The sequence below is a fragment of the Garra rufa genome, chromosome 13, assembly GCF_049309525.1.
Source record: "Garra rufa chromosome 13, GarRuf1.0, whole genome shotgun sequence".
In the NCBI taxonomy this organism is placed as follows: Eukaryota; Metazoa; Chordata; class Actinopteri; order Cypriniformes; family Cyprinidae; genus Garra; species Garra rufa.
In genome coordinates, this window is record NC_133373.1 from 2099773 (window position 1) to 2124975 (window position 25203).

The 25203-nt window shown below is 38.0% G+C and overlaps 1 protein-coding gene across 16 annotated transcripts in view; it reads left to right on the forward strand.

Annotated features, from left to right (window-relative positions):
- The window catches only part of ptprk (protein tyrosine phosphatase receptor type K), a 222837-nt gene that overhangs the window by 98449 nt on the left and 99185 nt on the right, over positions 1-25203 (forward strand). For all 16 annotated transcript variants that reach the window (XM_073817108.1, XM_073817107.1, XM_073817113.1 and 13 more), the window contains one exon: positions 10556-10849. In XM_073817108.1, the coding sequence (XP_073673209.1) occupies positions 10556-10849 (294 nt within the window). The remainder of the gene's footprint in view (positions 1-10555; positions 10850-25203) is intronic.

Consider the following 25203-nt stretch of genomic DNA (forward strand, 5'->3'; position numbering starts at 1 on the left):
GGAGTTTGGCTGCTAAAAACTTTTGGGATTCCCTGTAAAGGACTGATTTGAAGACTCAGAGAACCATGTAGCCAAATCAAGAAACCAAGTTGAGGAATCCCACCTGAGCAGAGCCACACAGGCTAAACCTGCAGAAAGCTCCACAGATTTCTCTCAGGTGCAGGTGTGTTTGTGTCGGAGCGAGACGTGAGAGCGATATGGAGACGATGATTGTTTGCTACTTGTGATTTTCTAATGACTAGATAGCAGGCTGTCACCCTCGTGTGAGTGCGCGGCTCCCCGTCGTAAACACGCCGACTGATTGCTGGTAAATACGCCTAGAGAGACAGCCAGAGATCAGGAGTTGAAACGAGGCAGATTTTAAAGACTCCAGCACTGGCTCCGCGGTGCGTGACGACGGCACGAGCTCAAAGACAGATCGTTAAAGTTTGATGAAGCGCGATCGGCTGATACTTCCTGATGATGAGCACACAGAGCAAACGCAAACAAACCAAAAGAGCCAAAATGTCAACAACTCTGAAATCTGAGAGAATGAAAGAACAGAACAGGGCTGCTTTTCATTAATGTCACACGCGTCGGCTTCCTGGCGGTGATACGCATCAATGATTCATTCACTTCCACCAAATATATCCTTCATACGCTCACCTGCGCTGCATTCTGGATCTAAAGTAAACATTTAGCCAAACCTGCCACAGGCGGCTGTAAATATTCATTATTGCTCACAAAGCTGAATTTTGCTACTTTGAGAAAGGATTTATCGAGCTGTTCAGTATCAGCTGCATTTATTTAATCGAAAACACAGTAACATTTTGTAAAATATTATTACAATTTAAAAGATTGTTTTCTATGTGAATATCTGTTCAAGTGTAATTGATTTCTGTGATCAAAGCTACATTTTTAGCATCATCACTCCAGTCTTCAGTGGCACATGTTCCTTCAGAAATCATTCTAATATGCTGATTTGCTGCTCAAGAAACATTTGTAACCCTGGACCTCAGAACTTAAGTCTTAAGTAGAACGGCTATATTGTAGCAATAGCCAACAAATACATTGTAGGGGGTAAAATTATCGACTTTTTTTATTTTATTAGGATATTAAGTAAAGATCATGTTCCATGAACATATTTTGTAAATTTCCTACCGTAAATATATCAAAACTTGTTGATTAGTAAGATGCATTGCTAAGAAGTTCATTTGGACCTATTTTTAGGTGGTTTTCTCAATATTTCAATTTTTTTGCACCCTTAGATTGCAGATTTTCAAATAGTTGTATCTCGACCAAATAGTGTCCTATCCTAACAAACCATACATCAATGGAAGGCTTATTTATTCAGATTTCAAGTGTTGTATAAATCTCAATTTTAAAAAATACTCTTATGACTGGTTTTGTGGTCCACGTTCACATTTCTAAATATTATCAGTGTTAGAAACAGCTGAGCTGCTCAAAATTTTTGTGAAAACCATGATGCATTTTACTTTTATGGATTTGTTAATATATGTGACCCTGGACCACAAAACCAGTCTTAAGTCGCTGGGGTATATTTGTAGCAATAGCCAAAAAATACATTGTATGGGTCAAAATTATTGATTTTTCTTTTATGCCAAAAATCATTAGAAAATTAATTAAAGATCATGTTACATTAAGATTTTTTGTAAAATTCCTACTGTAAACCTATCAAAATGTAATTTTTGATTAGTAATATGCATTGTTAAGAACCTAATTTGGACAACTTTAAAGGTGATTTTCTCAGTATTTTGATTTTTTTGCACCCTCAGATTCCAGATTTTCAAATAGATGTATCTCGGCCAAATATTGTCCTATCCTAACAAACTATACATCAATAGAAAGCTTATTTATTGAGTATTCATATGATGTATATATCTCAGTTTTGTAAAATTTAACCTTATGACTGGTTTTGTGGTCCAGGGTCACATATAGAAAGTTCAGCATTTATTGGAATTAGAAATTGTGAATGGCTTTACTGTCACGTTTGCAAGGTTTCCACAGGTCCTTGAAATCCTTGAACGTTTGTGAATCTGAAAAAAAAAATGTCAAGGCTGTGGAAAGTTTGGAAAATGAACATACATGGATACAGGTCCTTGAAATTGCTTGAATTTATTTTGCACAAGAAGTTTTCTGAAAAAAAAAATCCATGTTCCCTCCGGTGCGCTAATGTGTTATTTCGCCAACACTTCCTGGCTTATGCATACTTAGGCTTGTTTGATTTATGTTAGTTACACACATAAACAACAAATCAGATTTCTGTCACATGGCCAACAATAAAGGAAAATAAAAGGCTTTTTTGCATACGCTCTTAAAAATAAAGGTGTTTCACGATGCCATAGCAGAACCTTTTTGTCTGAATAGCTCCATAAAGAACCTTTAACATCTGAAGACCCTTTCTGTTTCACAAAAGGTTCTTTGTGGCGAAAGAAGGATCTTCAGATTATAAAAAGGTAAGAAAGAGATGGCTTTGACTGAATGGTTCCTTGTGGAGCCAAAAATGGTTCTTCTATGGCATCACTGTGATCACCTTTATTTTTAAGAGTGTAGATGTGTTTAAACAAATGTAAACTGTAACGATGTATCTTACAAATGTAACCTTGCTCTGACTTGAAATGTGTCCCCACATTAAGTCCTTGAATTTGAGGGTATTGGACCTGGAAATTCCTTGAAAGGTCCTTAAAGTTAACCAAGGTGTGGGAACCCTGCGTTTGATCAATTTAATGTGTCCTTGCTGAAAAAAAGCATTACTTTCCAAATAAATAAATCTTAGCCCAAACTTTTGAACAGTGCAGAGAGTGTCAGATGTCACATTGGTGAATTAGACTTAGGGATCAGACGTCGCATACGTTGAGTCAGAGCAGCATTTGACGCTTAATGAGCGTTGGTTTCAGAGGCCGACTGCACACCTAGAAGCCGAGGGTGCGAGAGGTGACGGCACAGGAAGAGGTGATTACACATCCTGTCAGCGCTGAGAGAGAGACAGACTGATGTGCAATAGACAGGGATCAGTCTGTCTGCTGCTCTCTCTAACGCTGTCCGTCAGGTGTTAGATTGCCGTGTCTCCTGATCCATATTCCGCTCGGCTGCTGTCATCTCCCTCCCTTCACAAGCCCCATCAAAACATAAAAAAGCTGTGACGCTTCCCACAGGAAATATTTCCTTTTGCTTTTCCTCCCTCACATATTCTCCTTCCCTTTATCTCCCTCTCTCTCTCTCACTCTTTCTTTACCTCTTCTTTCTTAACCCGGCCTTGCTTTGATCAAACACGTCGCTGCCAGGTCCCGCGCCTGTGAAATAAATGACAAAAAAAAGAGATTATTTCTCTCACTATAAGACGTTGAGTCGAGGGCAAGTGCATTTTCCAATTGCATGATGGAGGCGGTCTAGATGTGTGTGTGTTGTAGTGGAGGAGAAGCTCTGTTGTGTGTGTGTGTGTGTGTGTGTGTGTGTGTGTGTGTGTGTGTGTGTGTGTGTGTGTGTGTGTGTGTGTGTGTGTGTGAAGGGAAAGACAGATGAGACAGGGCTTAAGGAAGGGTAACAGCAGGGCACATCACTATCATTCGCTGATGTCAGCCACACATGATGGATGACCTGCATGAAACAGCCGGTGACACCTGACAAAAACAGATTCACGCTCACTGTCTCGCTCTCAGTACGATTTTCATTCGGTTCCAATTAACAGTGGTGAAGGCCCTGGTCATCATTTTTAATTAACTAAATTAAAAAACACTATTTGTTTTTGCATAGTAATACATGATGTAATAAAAACTAGAATGCTAAAATGAATAGTTGACTTAAAATGTGGAGATCGGTCAATGGAAAACAAAAGCAAATTCTTCAAGAAGCTCAATTTCTACACAATAGCTTACAGTAATCATATCTGTTAAAAAAGAACAAAAAACACTGCAAAAATGCTTTTCTTACTTAGATTTTTGTCTTGTTTGCAGCCAAAATATCTAAAAGTTCTTAAATCAAGAAGGATTTTCTAGACAAGTAAAAATTATTAAGTCAAATTAAGTCAAAATTCAGTGCATTTTTGCTTGAAACAAGCAAAATAATCTGCCAATGGGGTAAGAAAAATAATCTTGATTTTTTTTTTTTGCTTACCCTATTGGCAGATAAGAAGGTAGAAGGTAAAAGAAGGTATTTTGAAGAGTCTCAGTAACCATTCTACCATACATTTAGGTGACCTTTGACTATGCTGCATTTTGAGCTTAATAGATGTACGGAAAAGTCTGAATTAAAGATAAGTATTTGTTTTTGCATATTAATAAATTCTATAAGTAAAATACACTAAAAACAAGGAATTGTTGACATAAAATGTAAAGATTCTGTCATCACCTGTTCTGAACTTGTATGCTGTCATTTGTCAGTGGAAAACTAAAGCAAATTCTTCAAGAAGCTTAACACCAATAGAGCACCATACCAGTATCATAAACATATACATTAATCCATTAGTCTTTGCATATGTATGTAAGTATATGATGCTTTTGTGTAAGAAACAGACATTTGAAAGGGTTAGTTTACCCCAAAATAATGGTTTCAAACCTGTATGGCTTTCTTTTTTGCAAACTAAAAGAAGATATTTAGAAGAGTCTTAGTTACCATCCTACTATACATTTTGGTGACTATTGACTCCATAGTGCATTTTGAGCTTGATAGACTTATAGAAAAGTTCAAAATGTCTCCTTTTGTGTCACTAAAATTTGTGTCTCATTTCATGCTAACTTTAAAGAAGTAATTCATTCATTTAAAAAATTAAACTTTGCTGGAAATGCATTCCCCCTTAGGGCATTGGAGATGTAGATGAGTTTGTTTCTTCATCAGATTTGGAAAAATGTATCTTTTCTTAAAAATGCTCGCCAACGGATCCTCTGCAGCGAATGGGTGCCGTCAGAATGAGAGTCCAAACAGCTGATAAAAACGTCACAATCATCCACAAGTAATCCGCTCCATTCCAGTTGGATGGAAATCTACCCACATATTTGTTCTCAACTGTTTTGATCTGCATAGATTTATCTCCTGATTCAGACCAGACCGTTTTCAATCTAAGAAGCGTTATTATGAATTATGCACTTATATTTTAGCTGGAAGCATCAGTTTGAGGTTAAAAACATCTTATTAATGGATTTGTTGCTTACAAGCACACATATTCCGGCTTCTCAAGATGTTAAATGATGGACTGGAGTGGTGTGGTTTACTTCTGGATTATTGTGATGTTTTTATCAGCTATTTGGAAAGGATCCATTGGTGAACAAGTGATGAAATGCTACATTTCTCCAAATCTAATGAAGAAACAAACTCATCTACATCTTGGAAGCCCTGGGAGTGAATCATTTTTTAGGAAACTTTTATTTTTTTGGCTGAATCACTATTTTAAATGAATCTCACACACAAAGTGGTGTTTTGGCATATTCTGTCAAAAAGAAGAGAAGCACAAACTACACCGAAAAAGCTTGTTTAGTTGCTACTGACTGTCTGAAACACAATAGAGTTATATCAATTTTTAAATATTAATAAATACATAAATAAATCTAGTGACCATTTAATAACCTTGATTCAACCTGCCACCAAAGCATCAAACAAATCACACAGACTCTCTCAGCTAATGTATGAATACTGCTCCATTCGCTCGCCAATTTAGACACTAGTGCACTAAAAGCACTCTGCTCATGTTTGTCTGTTTGTGTGTGTTTGAGAGCGTATGTCACTGCCTCTAATGAATTGAGATGAATGTGGTTTGTCTGCAGGTTCAAGCACAAACGAATGGGGCTCTTTGCTCTTCTTAAAAAGCCCCGTCTGCCCTCAGACGCTTTGTTTTCTGAGGAACCCGGCAAATAAGCGCAGCCGTACACATTAATGCATATTTGATGCGACTTTGGTCCCTGAGCCACTTCATTAGTGGTAAAAGGCAGATGTAGCGCAGTGTTTTATGTGCTCCGTTGATGGACACTGTAATAAACAGCATCTTTTATATCACATAGAAGGCTGCGTATCATCCATGTCCAAGACAACAGATTGAGTTACTCAATTGGACCGAGACAAACGCCGGATATGTAGATACTGAAGACACACAGTGGCTGGATACAAATATGCAACCGCATTTCTTGTACAGAATGATAGCACAAGAGCAAGAAAAACATTTCCTGATTTCATTCTTTTGATTTCGGGATGAAATATGACCCGGACGTGTCCTTGACAGGTTTGGCGCTTCACCCGGACGCTGTAATAACCGTCTGTAAAGGGTAAAGTGATATATGTCAGTGAGTGATTGACAAAACCAGTCCGCTCCGGTAAATGTCACATTTGAAATAATACATGAGAAATAAAAGTGCAGTTTACAGAGGTGATGTCATCACACGACTCAAGACAAGACAACAAAAGAGATCTGTGTGTGTGTGTGTGTGTGTGTGTGTGTGTGTGTGTGTGTGTGTGTGTGTGTGTGTATTACCTGGTATTCATCACGTTATGGGGACCAAATGTCCCCACAAGGATAGGAATACCAGTAGATTTTGACCTTGTGGGGACATTTCTCAGGTCCCCATGAGGAAACAGGCTTATAAATCATGCACAATGAGTTTTTTTGAGGAAGTAAAAGTATGCACAATCTCCTGTGAGGGCTAGGTTTAGGTGTAGGGCGATAGAAAGTATGGTTTGTACAGTATAAAAACCATTACGCCTATGGTATGTCCCCGTAAAACATGTAAATCCAACGTGTGTGTGTTTGTGTGTGTGTGTGTGTGTGTGTGTGTGTGTGTGTGTGTGTGTTTGTTTTTGTGACATATCAGGACACAAATTGGTGTAATAACATGGGTATGACATAGGTATTACAAGGAGAGGGTGACTTATGAGGACATTGCCCATGTCCCCACTTTTCAAAAGGCTTATAAATCATACAGAATACGTTTTTTTGAGAATGTAAAGATATGCACAGTCTCCTGTGAGGGCTAGGTTTAGGTGTAGGGAAGGTGTAGGGTGATAGCATATATCGTTTGTACAGTATAAAAACCATTACGTCTATGGAATGTCCCCACAATTCACAAAAACAAACATGTGTGTGTGTGTGTGTGTGTGTGTCTTTGGGTCTGCCAGAGCAGCGCTTTTGTGCATTAGTGCCGTTGTGATTGGATTACTTGGTGAAATGTAATTTTGCAGTGTTGCTGTTAGTGGTGTCACACACACAACAAAACACAACACGGCACACACTAGAATCAGATTACAGTATTAAAATGTACCGGCTCTGATTGCACAGCGATACTGGCACCTCCTCCTGCAGGAACACACAATAAATCAATTAACTCTCATTCCTTCCTTCCATTCCTTTATTCCATTAAGACATAAAGTGCATTACACAGGTCGCTCATTTACAGGAACGCAAACGGTTTAAACACTCCGAGCAATGACAGATTTATTCAGAGAATTAAAAAACATTCTGCAGCTGCTGTTTATACTGATCAAATTCAATGAGATACATTTTTCAAATAAGTGAGATATGAGAGTATATGTGACCCTGGACCACAAAACCAGTCATAACGTTAATTTTTTTTTTTTTTAATTGAGATTTATACATAATTTATAATCAATATTAGGCCAAGATACAGCTATTTGAAAATCTAACATCTGAGGGTGCAAAAAAATCTAAATATTGATTAAGTCGCCTTTAAAGTTGTCCAAATCAAGTTCTTAGCAATGCATATTACTAATCGAAATTTAAGTTTTGATATATTTATTGTAGAAAATTGACAAAATATCTTCATGGAACATGATCTTTACTTAATATCCTAATGATTTTTGGCATAAAAGAATAATCGATATTTGACACATACAGTATGTATGTAATGCTGAAGTTACATTTTATTTTTCAGGATTCTTTGATGAATAGAAAATTCAAAGGAACAGCATTTATTTAAACAAGAAACTTTTGTAACATTATACAAGTATTTACAATCACTTTTGATCAGTTTAATGCATTCTTACTGAATGAAAATATGTAAATTTCTCTTAAAAAATATTTTTAAAGATATAGGCCCAGTTTCACAGACAGAGCTTAGACTAAACCAGGATTAGGCCATAGTTCACTTAGGACATTTAAGTACTTTTTATAAAAGTGCTTAGAAAAATCATTACTGGTGTGCATCTTGAGACAAAACAAAGGCACATATGTATTGTTAGATCAGTCAGTGCAAGTTTTTTTTTTCAGTTGAAACAGCTTAGACTTACATTTTAGTCTAGGACTAGGCTTAAGCCTTGTCTGTGAAACCGTGGAATACTTTAAATATACAAATTTATTTTAAAATGTAATCTCTTACTGACTCTGAATACTTGATTGTGATTGGTCAGCGGTGCCACTGGAGTCAAGCATTTGTCTGTAATTTTTAGTTTGGTCATTGTTTCCTTTTTTCTCATTGGTTGTTCATTAATTAAAGCACCCGTTTGTATTCAGTTTGTTTTCTTATATAAGCACTTAATTTGTCATTGTATAGTAATGTTGTGTTTTACGCATTTCATTTCTTTTTGGTTTATCTGAGTCACTTTGACTAATAAACTACATTTCTATTTTAATTACTTCAGCTGTCTTCTCCATCCTGAGACAAAATGTGACAAGTGTAACCAACCAGTACTAAAAAAAAAGAGAAATGTGCCAAAAAAGAATAATTCAGCAGTTTTCCAGAACACATTGGTTGTTGGTCAAATTTTCTTTGCATTTTTTTTTTTAAAGCACAGAAGGTTCTGTCAGTGACCGGTATATACTGTATGTAACCACATGTGTGAGTTTGATTATCGCATCTGCTCATGTGTCATATAGGCTTTTCTGGACATGTAGGAATAAGCAACAGGCGTGTGATTGGCGTATTGGTTTGTGTTATTGCTGTGCTTCATGTGGGCTGGTTAATTAGCTGAAACAAATAGAGAGTTCAGGAGCCATCTGGGGTGGAAAGCGAGAGTGTGCGTCTCCATCTGATCGTCCCGCGCTAAACAGCATCTCTCAGCTTGAGCTGTCTGTCGCTCTGGTGGACGGTCTCGCAGCTTTAAACGCCGCTTCACAGCTCCTCACCAAGATGAATGTGACGCTGATGAGGAACTCATTAGATATCAGCTCTATGATAGCAAGGAGCGCTTATATATCACCAAAACCAGTGTCAGCATGTTCGTCAGGATATCTCGTGTGCTGACGCTGTTCTGAAGTGAACGGCTCTTCTGTGCTCCGTGTTGGATGATTTATTCATAATCACAGAGTCATCAGCAGCGTCCAGACTCTCAGAGAGCATCTCGACATGTGAAGATCTGCTGTGGAGGATCTCCACACTTACACACAGCAGAACACAGAAAAACAGCATCATGCTTTCTGTTTTCCCCCTCGTGTAAAAAATAGATGACTAACTTGTTTTATGTGCGGATGAGATGTCTCTCCGCTTGTCTGTCTAGCCAAATGTATCGGCAAACACACACACAGTTACTGAAGGACCATCTGGATTGTCTGGTGTGGTTGTAATAGTGCCGCCATTTGCGTGTACATCTGCAGGATCGTTATGGTTTGCCTGTTGATTTGTGCACTGCAGTATTATGCTTACAGTGAACACTAATCCTAATTCAAAATTTGTTAGAATGAAAATACTGTGCTAAGATTCCGAAGGGCTCTTTTAATGCAAAACAAAAGTCTTTTAAATGAAATAAACTTGAAAAAAAAACAAGCTCATTAACAGAGCAGAGTTGCAAAGAGGTTAGCCAATCATATCATTGAGACTATTTACATATCTCTTAAAGGTGTAGATTTCTGTGTAGTGTTCAGAGATAATGTGAAAAAAGGTCAATAAAAAGTAAATCATGTTATTTTAGTCTTGTAAGCAGTGTTGGGAAAGTTACTTTTGAAAAAGTAATGCATAACAATATTGAATTACTGCAAAGAATTGTGTTACTTTGTACTTTTTATGGAAAGTAAGTAATGCATTACTATTTTGTCACAAAAATAATAACAAAAAAAAAAAAAAAGTAATACTTTGGGCAACTGTAAAGGCCCTTACACCAAAAGCGAAATAAATAAGTCTCAGGCTGAAGAAAGTGTTTCTGTCTCTGCAACTCAACATTGGGACAGGAATAATTAAATGCAACTAATAATGCAATTAAACTAATTAGATCTACTAAAGTATTTAATTTTTGGTTCTACATGACAAAAATGCACCCCTGGGGGGGTCTAAGGTGATATTGTGGCCCTTTAGCACAAATGCCCTGACATTTGTGCTTATTTCAGCTACTTATAACATACTATTGGCCAACGAGTCATTTTTTGTATTCAGCACAAACTGTGCTACAATGATATGTGAGCAAGATGGGTGTACATGTTTGCACTTTTTAGAAAAAAAAGATTATGCGTGGTGAGTCTTTCACAGAAAACAATCTATTGAATTAAAAACTTGCTTTGTGATAGAAAGCCATATGCGAGGGAGTGACACTTGCCATGAATATTTAGTGATTCACACCTGAGAGACTGATCATTCAAAGCTTGGTTCTTTATGAAACAGATTGGTGAGATGTGTCTTTATTCTTCCAGAGCCCCCAAGACCCATCGCTCCACCTCAGCTGCTGGGCGTTGGGCCCACGTACCTACTAATACAGCTGAACGCCAACTCCATATTTGGGGACGGCCCCATTATCCTGAAGGAGGTGGAGTACAGGATGACATCTGGAAGCTGGACAGAGACCCACGCCGTCAACTCGCCCAATTATAAGCTGTGGCACCTGGATCCCGACACAGAGTATGAGATCCGAGTGCTGCTGACCCGTCCGGGAGAGGGGGGAACCGGACAACCCGGGCCGGCTCTCATCACCAGAACCAAGTGTGCAGGTCAGTCCAATGTTAACCTTCACTTTGCACCTTAGCTTTTGGTGTCATGACACTTTCAGCACATATTCATTTTTGTATGGGGAAGTGATTAAAACGGGATGCACACTTTGCACTTTTTGTCCTGTCAAATTTCAGGGATCATAAAAGATCCATTTTGTCGTAAGGAAAAATAGTAAGCCTCGAATCGCATAGTGTCACGGGCTTGTTGGCTGATTAATTGCCAATTCTCACTGAAGGTGAATGACTTCCAATCGCTTTGTCTGCAAATCGCTGTCAGTCAGAACAGACCTTTAAGGGATCGTTCACCCAAAAATGAACATTTGAATTTCTTTCAAGGCTGTATGACCTTCCTTCTACTGAAAGAAGAATGTTTAAACATTCTAAAAAAAAGTCAGAGACTAGTCTAATCACATTTGTTTGTATAGTGCTTTTTGTACTTTATTACATTGTATTTTTGTTTGTATATTATAACACTGTGAATGTTGTCAAATGCATCAGTTGTGAAACAAAAGGTTGTTAGCAGCTTTAGAGAAGACAATAGTGCCATTATTCAGATTAGTTTAGTTCAGTGTTGATTCGGTTCAGTTCACTAACAGTGCTGATGTTGCAAAGTTAGTGTCACAGTCAAATCAGTAATATTACTGAGTAATAGTGTCTTTCAAGCCTCAACTGAGAAAGCCAAGGGTTACAGTGACAAGGCACCCAAGAGTGAACAATCCCTGGAAGGAGGTACAGGGAAGTGTTAGAGTGTTATTTTGTATATACTTTCCTACTCTGATCATACACATGCAAACACACTCAAAAAGCACATAATGCAGACTTTGGGCTCCCCTGGAGCTGATGGAGGTTTGGGTTCAGCTAGAGTCTCGTAACAATCCACAAACAGAATTGAAACAAGGGTCTTCCTGTTCCAGCTGCAGCACACCTCCATTGAAAATGTTTTTTCTCCTTCTCGGTGTGTTGTATTTGCACATAAATAATTGCCTGGAGCTTCTTCAGAAACATAATTGGAAAATAAAGTAAACAAGTGAGCGTGCGGAGCAGCTATCATTGATGTCACTCACTGTGTGTGTGTGTGTGTGTGTGTGTGTGTGTGTGTGTGTGTGTGTGTGTGTGGTGTTTATATGTTAATCATGACTCTAACCATGCGCTGTATGCCACCGCCCTTATAAAATTGGAAGCGCACGAGAGCAAACATTCAGTCACACCGCATATAAGGGCCTTGTGCCTTCATTTGAGTGCCGTGATTCAGTTCTCTCCACGGGTTTCCATGGCTCCCGTATTAAACGTGGCAAGACTCGTTGAGGACAGATATACAGCTCGTATGAGGAGGCACGGAGCGACGAGTGTCTTCCGGAGAGTGGAAGAGAGAGAGGAGTGTATGCATGGTTTCATTACGGAGAGATGCTCCGCGTCCCCAGTGGCGGCACAGTAGCGCGGCCCACTCGCTCGCTCTCTGATTGAAATTCAAACAGGAGCTCCTCTCCCCATCAATCGTATTTGAACTTTCATATTTTTTTATTTTGGCAAAAGACATTTTTCAGGTCTGCTTTAGACGTGGCTTTAGATGGAGCACTCGCTGGCTTTTTTCATCTCCCTCTAGCCAATCACACGCTTATCTCACCTCGGACAGGGAGAACTGAGTGGAACCGGTGAATTTACACAATTACATTTAGATTGGTGCCAGTCTGCCCGAGTGCTCTGTTTAAATTCAGATTTTCTCTCCCTCTGTCTCTCTGTCTCTGTCTGTCGGTTAGTTTCCTGCTAAGCCATATTGTCTGGCGCTCGCGTGGCGTGCACATATTTCACATTTATCAATATTATTATGTTTGGCAGCATAGTTTATCTTGGTCGTGGGTATGCATTTTGAAAAGGCCGACACAGAGGAGGCGTAACTTCCTGAATGAATATCGTCGCTTGTATGTGTGTTGGAGCACACTGATTCTTTCTACTTAAAGCTTCGCTGAAGCTCGCAGCCTCATGTCTGTGTGTGTGTTGAGCTCATGATTAGGTGTTCACAAAAGCTCTGAGGTCAGCAGACGTTCCTCAGACCTTGACAGAGTTACAAACTATTGTTCAGAGTCATCCCACACTTTTTTAAGTTTTCCAGCTTTGTCCCGAATACCTGGAGAAGAATGCTCTCTGTCAACATTACCATTCATCTCAAAGACAATCGCTCTGTTTTTAGATATGCTGCAAAATATATATAAAGCATGTGAGATTTACTGGTGTGTTATTTAAGCAAAAATATCCAGTAGATTTACAGTTGATCTCATTGCTTTCTAGGAGACATGTACCGGGACTGTCCCAAAATTGAAAGCTTTTTTCTGCGTTCTGCAAGTTATAAGCAATGTCCTGCATTTTGTTCGATTTCTCAATATTATTTATGTTCTTATGCAATTACAATAGCACAATAAAAAAGTTAATACAAAGGCTGTACATTTAAAATGCACTGAAGTTAGTAAAAATGCATGTATTTCTTTTATAGGGTAATAAAGTAGCATAACCTAATGACTGCTTATAGTAATGTATTTAGTTAGTTTAGTATATTTACTGGACTGATCAGGATCGGTGTTATTTTACTTGAACCTGGGCAAACTAAGTGCCAGTGTCTCAGAGCCAAAAAAAGCTGTTTGGAGATTTAAAGCATATTATCATCCAGTGTCAATGCAAATAGGCTTTCCATTTAAGACAAATCAATGTTTACGTAGTCTATAATAAGTTTTCACTCTCTTGCAAAATCACATCTGCTGACCTGCAGTCAGAGACATGATTCTGATATTAAAGCTGTCATATTCATCATTTTTCATTCTTATAGGTTAATTAATCTGAGCACAGATTGTAATGTTGTTCAGATGGAGACATTCTAGCAAAGACTTGTGGGTTTACTGGGCCCTTTTTGTCAGGAGAAACATCCAAGAAGCCGTAGACTTCAGCATTTTCTCTCCATTTAATCATATTGCTGTGTAGGATAAACATTTGAGATATTAAGATGATCTCATTTTTGATTTGAGAAAATGGAAACTAGATGCAGTTCCTCCCAGAGTCATGGGAATGTAGTTTCTGTCGTAATGAAAAGTAACAACAGCAGCAACAATCCTCAGTCTCAGGAACATTCGCCTAATGTTGAACTTGTGGGCTGTGAGAGTTCAGAATGGAAAAGGTTACATCTGATTATTTTTTGTAGACACAAAAACATTCAAACACAAGTCCTGTATGTGTGTGTCGAGACCATTTCCTGATTATCAGCGCAAGACAAAAACATTATGACAATGTGCCAGGCATCTCTCCCTCTGCCTTTTTATTTGGTACAAATGTCAAGCAATTTCCCTAAAATAGCAAATTGATCATGTTTTCCATGATTCCCTGTTAAATAAATGAGAAGTCAAACATTGCCTCAATCATCATAGTACAAGTCAGTGCAACGTCTATAATGATGTCTGGAGAAATAAGCGTGAACTCGAGATGGAATTGAATCAGTGCCCTTTGCTCAGCACCATTCAGATGAAACTCAGACACACATCAACACAGACTATCACAGATTTATTGAACACTGGATTCTACAGTCGTGGCCAAAAGTTTTGAGAATGACACAAATATTAGTTTTCACAAAGTTTGCTGCTAAACTGCTTTTAGATCTTTGTTTCAGTTGTTTCTGTGATGTACTGAAATATATTTACAAGCACTTCATACGTTTCAAAGGCTTTTATCGACAATTACATGACATTTATGCAAAGAGTCAGTATTTGCAGTGTTGGCCCTTCTTTTTCAGGACCTCTGCAATTGGACTGGGCATGCTCTCAGTCAACTTCTGGGCCAAATCCTGACTGATAGCAACCCATTCTTTCATAATCACTTCTTGGAGTTTGTCAGAATTAGTGGGTTTTTGTTTGTCCACCCGCCTCTTGAGGATTGACCACAAGTTCTCAATGGGATTAAGATCTGGGGAGTTTCCAGGCCATGGAGCCAAAATGTCAACGTTTTGGTCCCCGAGCCACTTAGTTATCACTTCTGCCTTATGGCACGGTGCTCCATCGTGCTGGAAAATGCATTGTTCTTCACCAAACTGTTGTTGGATTGTTGGAAGAAGTTGCTGCTGGAGGGTGTTTTGGTACCGTTCTTTAATCATGGCTGTGTTTTTGGGCAAAATTGAGAGTAAGCCCACTCCCTTGGATGAGAAGCAACCCCACACATGAATGGTCTCAGGATGCTTTACTGTTGGCATGACACAGGACTGATGGTAGCGCTCACCTTTTCTTCTCTGGACAAGCCTTTTTCCAGATGCCCCAAACAATCGGAAAGAGGCTTCGTCGGAGAATATGACTTTGCCCCAGTCCTCAGCAGTCCATTCGCCATACTTTTTGCAGAAGATCAATCTGTCCCTGAAGTTTTTTTTTTGGAGAGAAGTGGCTTCTTTGCTGCCCTTCTTGACACCAGGCCATCTTCCAAAAGTCTTGGCCTCACTGTGTGTCCAGATGCGCTCACACCTGCCTGCTGCCATTCCTGAGCAAGCTCTGCACTGGTGGCACTCCGATCCCGCAGCTCAATCCTCTTTAGGAGACCATCCTGGCGCTTGCTGGACTTTCTTGGACGCCCTGAAGCCTTCTTAACAATGCAGTGGAAAGTTTTTTTGGGGATTAAGTTAATTTTCATGGCAAAGAAGGACTATGCAATTCATCTGATCACTCTTCATAACATTCTGGAGTATATGCAAATTGTTATTATAAAAACTTAAGCAGCAACTTTTCCAATTTCCAATATTTATGTAATTCTCAAAACTTTTGGCCATGACTGTAGACTGAAAATGGCTTTAGCACATCTCAAAAAGATCTATTTTGAGAAAGAACTGGCCACCTGAAAGAGGTGTGACTTCAGTTAGGACTCAAGTGTGAACACTCATAAGGAGTGAGTCACTGTTTGTCAGACAAACTTCACACACCCCGTCGATGTTAATACTTTCTTCTGTCCCAGTTATGGAGTGAGTTTGAGGCAGGAATCCATTTTTGGCTGACTAATAGTCGTGTTTAGAAAAGCTTGTCTGAAAACACTTGTTTATTTTCTGTACTGGCATAGAAATGAAACACTTTAGCTTTAAATGTTGATCATTTTGTGTTCTAATCACAAACCACGCATTTCTTTTCTGAGCATGCAGGTCTAGTTTTATCATTTTGCTGTAGCACAGACAGTTTGGTCGCCTAATTGTAGCCGTCTGTCTGCTTTCTTTTCTTTCTTTTAAAATTGGTGTATTGCAAACCTTCAGTGTGGCCGGCAGTGGCGATTTCTTTAAGACTGCAAGGGAAGCTCAGCTTCCCCTATAATGTCACAAAATTAATGGTCAAATTACGTACTATTGTATTAACATTTTATTGACTAAAAATGCGTTAGAAAACGTTCATCTCAAAGACGAATTCGTTCAGAATCAGTTAGATATAGCAGGTCGGCTGACTTGATTTTCTTCTCATACATTCCCGTAGCGTCACAGTGCATTTCCCCATTGAAGCCCAGCGTCCATTGACTTCAATGGGGCTGCTTTGAAAGTTTTTTTTCAGTGCTTTGAAACTAGACGGTCATTGGATAAACGCTGCGATTATGTCCCGCCCACGGACGCTCAGCGTCTCTGGGGGTGAATGAGGAGTGGGCTGGCCTGGACGCTGAGCTTCTGCGTGATGATTGGAGGGTCTGTCGAAAGATTGCATGTCCTTTTGACTGACAGCGATTTTGTCCTATAAGGAATCGCTGAAGCTATTCGTTCGCGCTCTCTGCGGCCGTTCAGTCCCATCGTGGATTTCTCAAGTTCAGTCGAAATAAAAACTGCTGCAACCTATTTCTTTATATTTGCTTGGCGAAATGCTTGATTTTCATCATACATTTCACACAATTATACACCACATTCCTTGTTTCACTTTTACAGAGTTTAATATTTTTTTTAGATCATTCATTCATATGAAACTGCACACGAAAAGTCACTGGAAAAGACGCCTAGTTGGTACGACAGGGTCACAGACAATTTTCTTGAAAAGGAACGTAGGGCAGAATTTACTTTTAAATAAATAGACAATTTTATGATGTAGACCGAAAATGAGCTTCCCCTATTTGACAGACCAGTAGCCGCCACTGGTGGCCGGGTACGTTTGAAAGTCGTATTCCCATGTGTCTGATAGCCAGAGGGCAGGATGTAGCGGCACATCTGGTATTGCTGCTTTCTCTCTCTCACTGTGCCATCTCTCCCCATCACTCTCTGGCTGTAATGCTGTGCTTTAGAAGAGACCACCACCACAGGTTGCATTCTGACAGCAGAGAAAGCACAGTGAGAAAATGGTGTGTCTCAGAGTCAAATCCCTGGCTCCTGCCTCAGCGCTGTTGAGACGTGCCTCACTGTCACACTGAGGAGGGAAAGGTGAAACTATACAACCATGGCTGTAATGACACTGCTGGAGTCACACTGGCCCTTAAAAATCTCTTCAACCCATTTGATAATGGATATGATGGAAGAGTTGATTATTAGGGGCATTAACCTTAAAATTCTCCAAATTCTCTTATGCTCATCAAGGCTGCATTTTATTTGATCAAAAATACAAGAATGCTATTACAATATAAAATAATGGTTTTTATTTTACTATACTATTTTACTATACTATTTACTATTTTACTATTCAAATATAAGTTATTCCTTGTGATGCAAAGCTGAATTTTCATCAGCTGTTACCTCAGTCTTAAATGTCACACTTTATTATTAGAACTATCAATGTTGGAAACAGTTGTGCTGCCAAATATTTTGTTGGAACCTTCTTTTTTTTCCAGCATTCTTTGATGAATAACAAGTTAAAAAGAACGGCATTTATTCAAAATATAAATGTTTTCTATCAATGTAAATCTATGTGATCACTTTTATTAATTTAACACACCCTTGGTGAATAAAAGTATTAATTTCTTTAAAAAAAAGAAAGAATAAAAATTCACTGACCCCAAACTTTTGAACAATAGTGTATTGTTGCGTATTATTAAAAAAAAAAAAAAAAATTCTATTTTAAATAAATGCTGTTCTTTTGAACATTTTATTGATCTAAGAATCCTAAAAAAAAATAAGGTTTCAAAAAAATATTAAGCAGCACTGATAATAAATCAGCATTTTGAAGGATCATGTAACACTGAAGACTGGAGAAATGATGCTGAAAAAGCAACTTTAACTACAGATAAAAATTTAATTTTAATGTATATTAATATAGAAATACATTGGTTTACATCGTAATAATATTTCACTCAACACTATTTTTTTTTCTGTATTTTTGATCAAATGAACACAGCCTTAATGAGCGTAAGATACTTCTTTAAAAAACATTAAAAATCGTATTAATCCCAAACCTTTGAGCGGTGATGTATTTCTTATTTTTTATATTATTTTCCTATATTTTTATTCTTTTTTTGTTTTAGTTATTTTAGTACACCAAGTTAAACTAAAATTAAAAATGTTAAATGTTTCCTAATTTAGTTTTAGTTAACTGTAACAACTCAAGACCTACAGTACATAAAGATACATTATTTGGGTATTTAAAGCAAAAAGAAGCAGACTTTCTACTGTACAACAATACTCAAATCTGTATAGTGTGGACATTATGTACTGTAGATGTTGAGTTTGCATAATAACTGCACACTGCACACAATGCTTTATCCCACAATGCAATGTGCTTTACGTGACTTTCAATTTATAGTGTGACGAATGAACTGTAAACATCTCATCGACTCATTGCAGATGCAGAATAACTTAACGCAACTCACTAGATTAATCATGCAATTTATTAGGGTCATGTGACTTCAGATTCCACTCTGAACACAACCATGGACTTTTCTTGTCTAGATAAAGTGTCAGCAAGAGCAGGAAGCACTGTTTGTTGAAACAGGAAGTAATCGGAAAAGCAATCTGATCTTGGCTCTTTGACCATTTCCTACAAAAAGATGACTGGCTGGATATTTGCATTGTGTGTGTGTGAGCGTCTACCCAACAAGTAGCTAACTGAGTTGAATGGCTACACAAGTCCAAACAGGACTTGATTTTAAACCATTACACTGGGGATTAATTAACCGACTGATTACAAAGTCACAAAGCAATTAACAGCACCACATAATGAGAAAACATGCATGCTAGGTTGCAGGAAATAAGACAGTTTGTGTTTTGAGTGGCATGTCGGAAGTGGTTGGAGAGTTATTTGTATATAACTGTTACTGGATCTCATTTCCGCCAGTGAAAAGTAAAGATGGAGAGTTGTCTGGCCATTCTTGTGAAGAGTAGGAAGAACAGGTGCATGCCAGAAGAGGCATATCATAGTGTCCAGGCTTGTGTATACTGATTGATAGTATCTAGGGCTGCCACTAACGACAATTTTTATATCGATTAATCTGTCAACTAATTTATTGATTAATTTAAACTAATAATTTCTCACAAAAAATCAACCATTTTACTAAAGAACATTTTATTTGTAATAAAATCAATTAATTGCAGATGATTTTGATTATTCAAATGTAATGGAACGAACCATTAAAATGGAATCCAGAAAAATATTGGAAAAGAATTTGGTAAAAAAACAATAACACTGTAAAACTCAATTAATTAGACAGGCTTTTATTATTAAAAATAATAATGATAATAATAAATTAACCATTAAAACAAATTATAGAAAAAGTAAAACTGAAAAATTAGGGCCCTATAATTATATGTATTTGTACTAATAAAATAGATTTAAGTGAACAATTGCCTTTAAAATTAGTTAAAATACATATATAATAGCAATGAGGCAATAATAATTAGTTTAAATAAAAAAAATCAAAAGCAAGAAATCATATGGTTTTATTGCACAAACCTGTTAAAATATAAAATGTATTATAAACAATAGAGCTAATGCACATTACGTATTACAACAAAGGCCTGCAGAGGGCGCCAACGGCCTGATGATTGTTTTTACACTTTACTGTGCGATCTAAACCTTGTTTAATATCGACTAAACAACATTTAAGTCAAATGTCCACTTAATCTTTAATATTCGGCCATATATTTACCACAGAAATGCTATAGCCACAGTAATTTATTAAATATGTGGACATCAAAACGTCTGAACTCAGAGTAAACTATTATTTTGAAATCTCGATGAACACTTAGCATAATGAGAAAGATATTGATGTATTCTCCTGAGTTTAGGTTTCTAAACGATTTACCTTACAAATCTGATAAAGTGGCGTACGTTGCGTTGCCAGATGAACATTATAATAAACCCAAACTCACAACAACATGTAAATGATAACAGTTCCTGTGGAACAGCATACTGTGAACGGAACAGCTGTGAGATGCACATATATTAAATCTGCATCGCATATATATTTAACCGAATCGTAGCATTTGTGAATTCACAGTTATGCTTATGATTTTAAATGGGTTTAATATATAATGCAGCCTTGGAAAACAGTCTAAAAATGCATTTCATGGACTCTCGTCTCATATTTTGCAGGTTACTCGACACGGCAAAATGAAATTGGAGATTTAAAAAAAAAATCGAATAGTCGATTTGAATCGACGAATTGCGACAGCCCTAATAATAACCTACAGGGAGTGGGTGGCTACAACAGACACATAAACCAGGAAGAATGTCCACACAGCAGAGTATAGTTTAGAAATTTATAGAAAATATCATCCTAAACAGCTTGCAAATGAAAAACTGAAGAAAATTAGAGGTCCCAGCACTGAACCCTGAGGTACCCCCAGTGATGAGAGTGTGGGCTGAGAAGAGCAAGTCTTGCTAGAACATCTAATTGTTGGCCAAGTAGGATATAAACCGGAAAAGTGCTGACCTGGAAAAAAATTAGCATGGAGTTGCGTGAGGATTCTCTCTCTGGCTTCTGACTTGAGTCCTGTGGTTAAAGCAAGGAAAGCAGTTTAAGTAGAGTGACCAAGTTTGAAGCCAAATTTCAATTAAGATTACATTTCATGGAAATCAGATTGCGGCACAGGCAGCGAACTGGCTCTTTGGTCTAGTGACTAAGTGTTTTTTGTAATCAACTAATATAAAAGTATAGAGGTAATACATTAAAGTATGCCACATAAACATAAATTAAAGACCCCATGCCTAAAGAAAGATTTCCTGATTCTAAATGAAATTATAAGTCTATTAGATTAATCCTTTAATGCATGACGTTCATTAATATGGTGTGTACATTAAAACCAACGTAAAATGAGGTATCCCAGAAATATCTGTTTTATTGCAGAACACTTTTTTTAAAATGCATGATATGCATCACAGTGGAGGGAAAATCCTTGGTTTTTCATGGCTTTGTGTGTGTGTTTATGTCCGGGCTGCATGTTTTGTACTCTTTGACTTTGAGCACAGTGTGTAGGTTTAAGGTTGTGCTGTAGCGAGAGAGAAAAGGTGCTGTAATTATCATGAAGTAAATGAGTGTGTGCGGTTATAGTGCTGATCGTGCTGAACGCAGACTCTCCGAAGGCCCACACGCACGCCATGCTCGATTTAGCAGGCCAATTTTCAATTAAGCTACATCACAAATGAACATCGGCCGTTTCAGGAAACATCGGCTTCTCCTTTTTTCTGCCTATGTGGCAGAATGTGAGATTGGATGAATCCAATCGCTAATTGTCATCGTCCGTCAAGGTGAAAGCCTTCTGGCTAAGTACAATAAACATGCCTCGTGCAGCATGCCTTGCGCTCTTTCTCTCCTCTGCATTTCTTATTTAAGCAGAATCATTTCTCAGTTTGTGTTTGTGATGTAATACTGAATAGATGCAAAGTTGCTATTCCCTAAAATTCCTAACAGCCACCTAAGCTCTCCTTGGCGTGTTAATGAGAATCCATGGGCGATGTAGAAATGTTCGGATCATTCTTTTGGGTTTTACTAGTAGCCTAAAGCTGTTGGTAGAACCAAGTGTTATTAAGGCCTCAGAAGGAATAATTAGTTAGGGAATTAGAGCTTCTCAGATGTAAAAGAAAAAAAGTGCTTTTCCAGGTGAATAAACTGAAATATAGTGGTTTGTTATTGTTAGAATATTATGCGTTTCTCTCCTGAATTACTCGCATTTAGCAGCATGCCAGCTCACCAATATGAAAGAAATCATTACTTGTTTATATAAGACATGCACTCCATTCTGTCCATCAATCTATATGGAGTGTGTTTGTGCAAGTGCTTGACTATTTAATCTGACCACTACGTTTTCACCCCAGCAGCTTCCACGTACTATACCTCAGGACTCGTTCTGTGTTGTCTAATGATTTCCGGGAGATGATTTGCACTCATACAGTCTTTTAAGGCAACTGTAATAACCTTAATTTTAACGTTCAATCCATAGAAGATTATAAGAGGTCATTAAGCCCATTAGCCTGCGGTTTAAGACGATTGATTAGGTCTCGAAAGGCATTGATCAGGTTCCTTGAGAGTGTGTGTGTGTGTGTGTGTGTGTACCTGGTATTCATCACGTTATGGGGACCAAATGTCCCCACAAGGATAGGAATACCAGTAGATTTTGACCTTGTGGGGACATTTCTTAGGTCCCCATGAGGAAACAGGCTTATAAATCATGCACAATGAGTTTTTTTGATGAAGTAAAAGTATGCACAATCTCCTGTGAGGGCTAGGTTTAGGTGTAGGGTAGGTGTAGGGCGATAGAAAGTACGGTTTGTACAGTATAAAAACCATTACGCCTATGGAATGTCCCCATAAAACATGTAAACCCAACGTGTGTGTGTGTGTGTGTGTGTGTGTGTGTGTGTGTGTGTGTGTGTGTGTGTGTGTGTGTGTGTGTGTGTGTGTGTGTGTGTGTGTGTGTGGTGGAGGCGAATAAATCGCTGAGTTTCCCACATATTCATTTGTTTCCCTTTTCTCATTAGATGTGAGCATGTTTGTGTGAAACTCCTATGTCCTAGTTTCTAGCGCTTTACACCTCAGTTTGCTGCTTTACCGTGCGAGTGCAGGTTGTGTTTGTGTATTTACTCAATATTCTGTGTCCCAGCCTATCTCATAAAGAGCGCAGGTCTGCAGATCCAGCAGACAAACATCATAAAGCCTGGAGATTATCAGTTTATGTCCAGAGAACGTTATTTAAATGGAAATTACTTCCTCTCCTGCCGCACGCTGTATTTTATTTGAGCTCTTTGCCACGCGTTGCTGGCGCTGGGTATTAATGTTAATGGTGCTTGTGTCTTTTCAGCATTCAGATGATTTTCTCCACTCTTAACATATTGTAGGTGTTTATAGGTCTTTTAATGGCTTCATATGGGGAAAAAGTTGTCATAGAAACACGCTCTGGTAGGCCATTTATTCGGAACAAAAGTGTTAGCCTAATGGATCAGTGCTACCATATTTTCAAATCATCTTAAAGGAAATGTTTTTTTCCACCCAGAAAATGAAAACAAAGCAGCAAAAACAACAAACACAACCTGATTCTGGCAACTATCTTTTTCCCCCGTAATGAAAGTCCAGTCCCATTGAAAGGAGTTGTTTATGTGTTTATTTCTGTCTTATGAACTGGTTTGTGGCTGTATTTTTTTTTAAGTAAGTCATCAAGGTTGGACCACAAAACCAGTCATAAGGGTAAATGTTTTGAAATTGAGATTTATACATAATCTGAAAGCTGAATATATGCACTTATATATTGGTTAATATACAACTATTTCAAAAATTTGGAATTTGAGGGTGCAAAAAAATCTAAATATTGAGAAATTCGCCTTTAAAGTTGTCTAAATGAAGGTAGCAATGCATATTACTAATTAAAATTAGTAATTAGCAAAAATTTATATTTATATATTTAATATTTACAGTAGGAAATGTACACAATATCTTCATGGAACATGATCTTTACGTAATATCCTAATGATTTTTGGCATTAAAGAAAATTTTTGACCCATACAGTGTATTTTTGGCTGTTGATACAAATATGCATTTGAAAAAAAATTGCATTAGAATCAGATTACAACATTCAGGGTTCATATAAACAGAACTTTCAGAATGTAAAATGGGATTGGATTTATTTTGGATTGACAAAAAATATTGCAAATTGGTGTAGTGTTGCATTTTGATATTCATTACACACTTTCATTGTATGGAAAATAACAGCTTGAAGTCTTCCAATCTTCTCTTCTTTTTTTGCTTGGAGTGACTAGGCGATGTCTTTTATTTTCTGTTTGACCTGTCTCTTTAAATCACCCCCTCTATGTTCTCTTGTCCTCTGTGTTTTACTCACTTCACCTCAGCATGCAGAGGTGGGTTTGTGCACATATAATGATATTTATTCCCTGCCCTTATTACCCATAATCCTGTGCGAGTGTAGTGGTTAAGGTGTGTGTTGACTCTTCGTGCTTATCAGGTCCTCAACAGCCCTCATTTGAATTTCAAAAAAGCCAATTGGATGAACATGCTGCTGGAGTGGAGGTACGAGGTCCGTTTTACCTTTTACTGGCCTTTCATCTGCCTGCCGTCGCTCTCTCTCGTCTCGCGCTTCTACAGTGGCCTTCCTCAGGCAAAAAAACACACATAAACCACGGACTATTTCCACATGCCGAATCTGAATTCAACATTTTCAATCTCCCTGCACAATAAAACCCCAATATATTACAGAAGTCCACCCCTCCTCCCCGACAGCCGGTCCCCAACCGCATGAATAAAACATGACATGAAAAAAGAGCCTGTGACCAAATATTACCCCATCAGAGGAAAGGTAATCTACTGCACATGCCATTCTTACTGCTTCAGAAGTTCACTCTGCCCTGATCAATGTTGCTGTAAGCGGTGTCGCGCACACGGCCACAGGAGAAAAATCCTTCCTGAAGGTAGACGCAAAAATATGGGAACAGTGAGGGATTTCTTGGCGAATGGACAGCATTTGATCTAGAGTCCGTCTGAATGTGCATTGACTTTCAGTGCAGAACTGAAGCTGTCAGAAATCTTGCACTGAAATACACAGCAGTGATTAATTCATGAAAATGCCAGCATGCTTGAACACTACCATACAGTTTTGAAGTTCACATACGGAAGCCCACAGAGTTTGTGTCTTATGATCTGTTCTCTGTTTTATTTCTTATAAGTCATCTTGAGATGACAGAATGACAGAAAATCAGAATATATGATAACTTGACTTATTAACTAGGGCTGGGTTGACAGTATCCATCAATCTATGCTTTCTGTGTTTTAACATCCTAATATTATTTGTATCCCAGCACTCTTTAATGTGGCATGTCATCAGTTCAAGAAGAACATGAAAGTCATTCAATGACCATAAACTTATTAGTCAGCTATAAGTCAGTTCTTGAGTGTTGAATATAATGTTTAAAAATAAATCACAATTTAATTTGTATTGTAAGAGG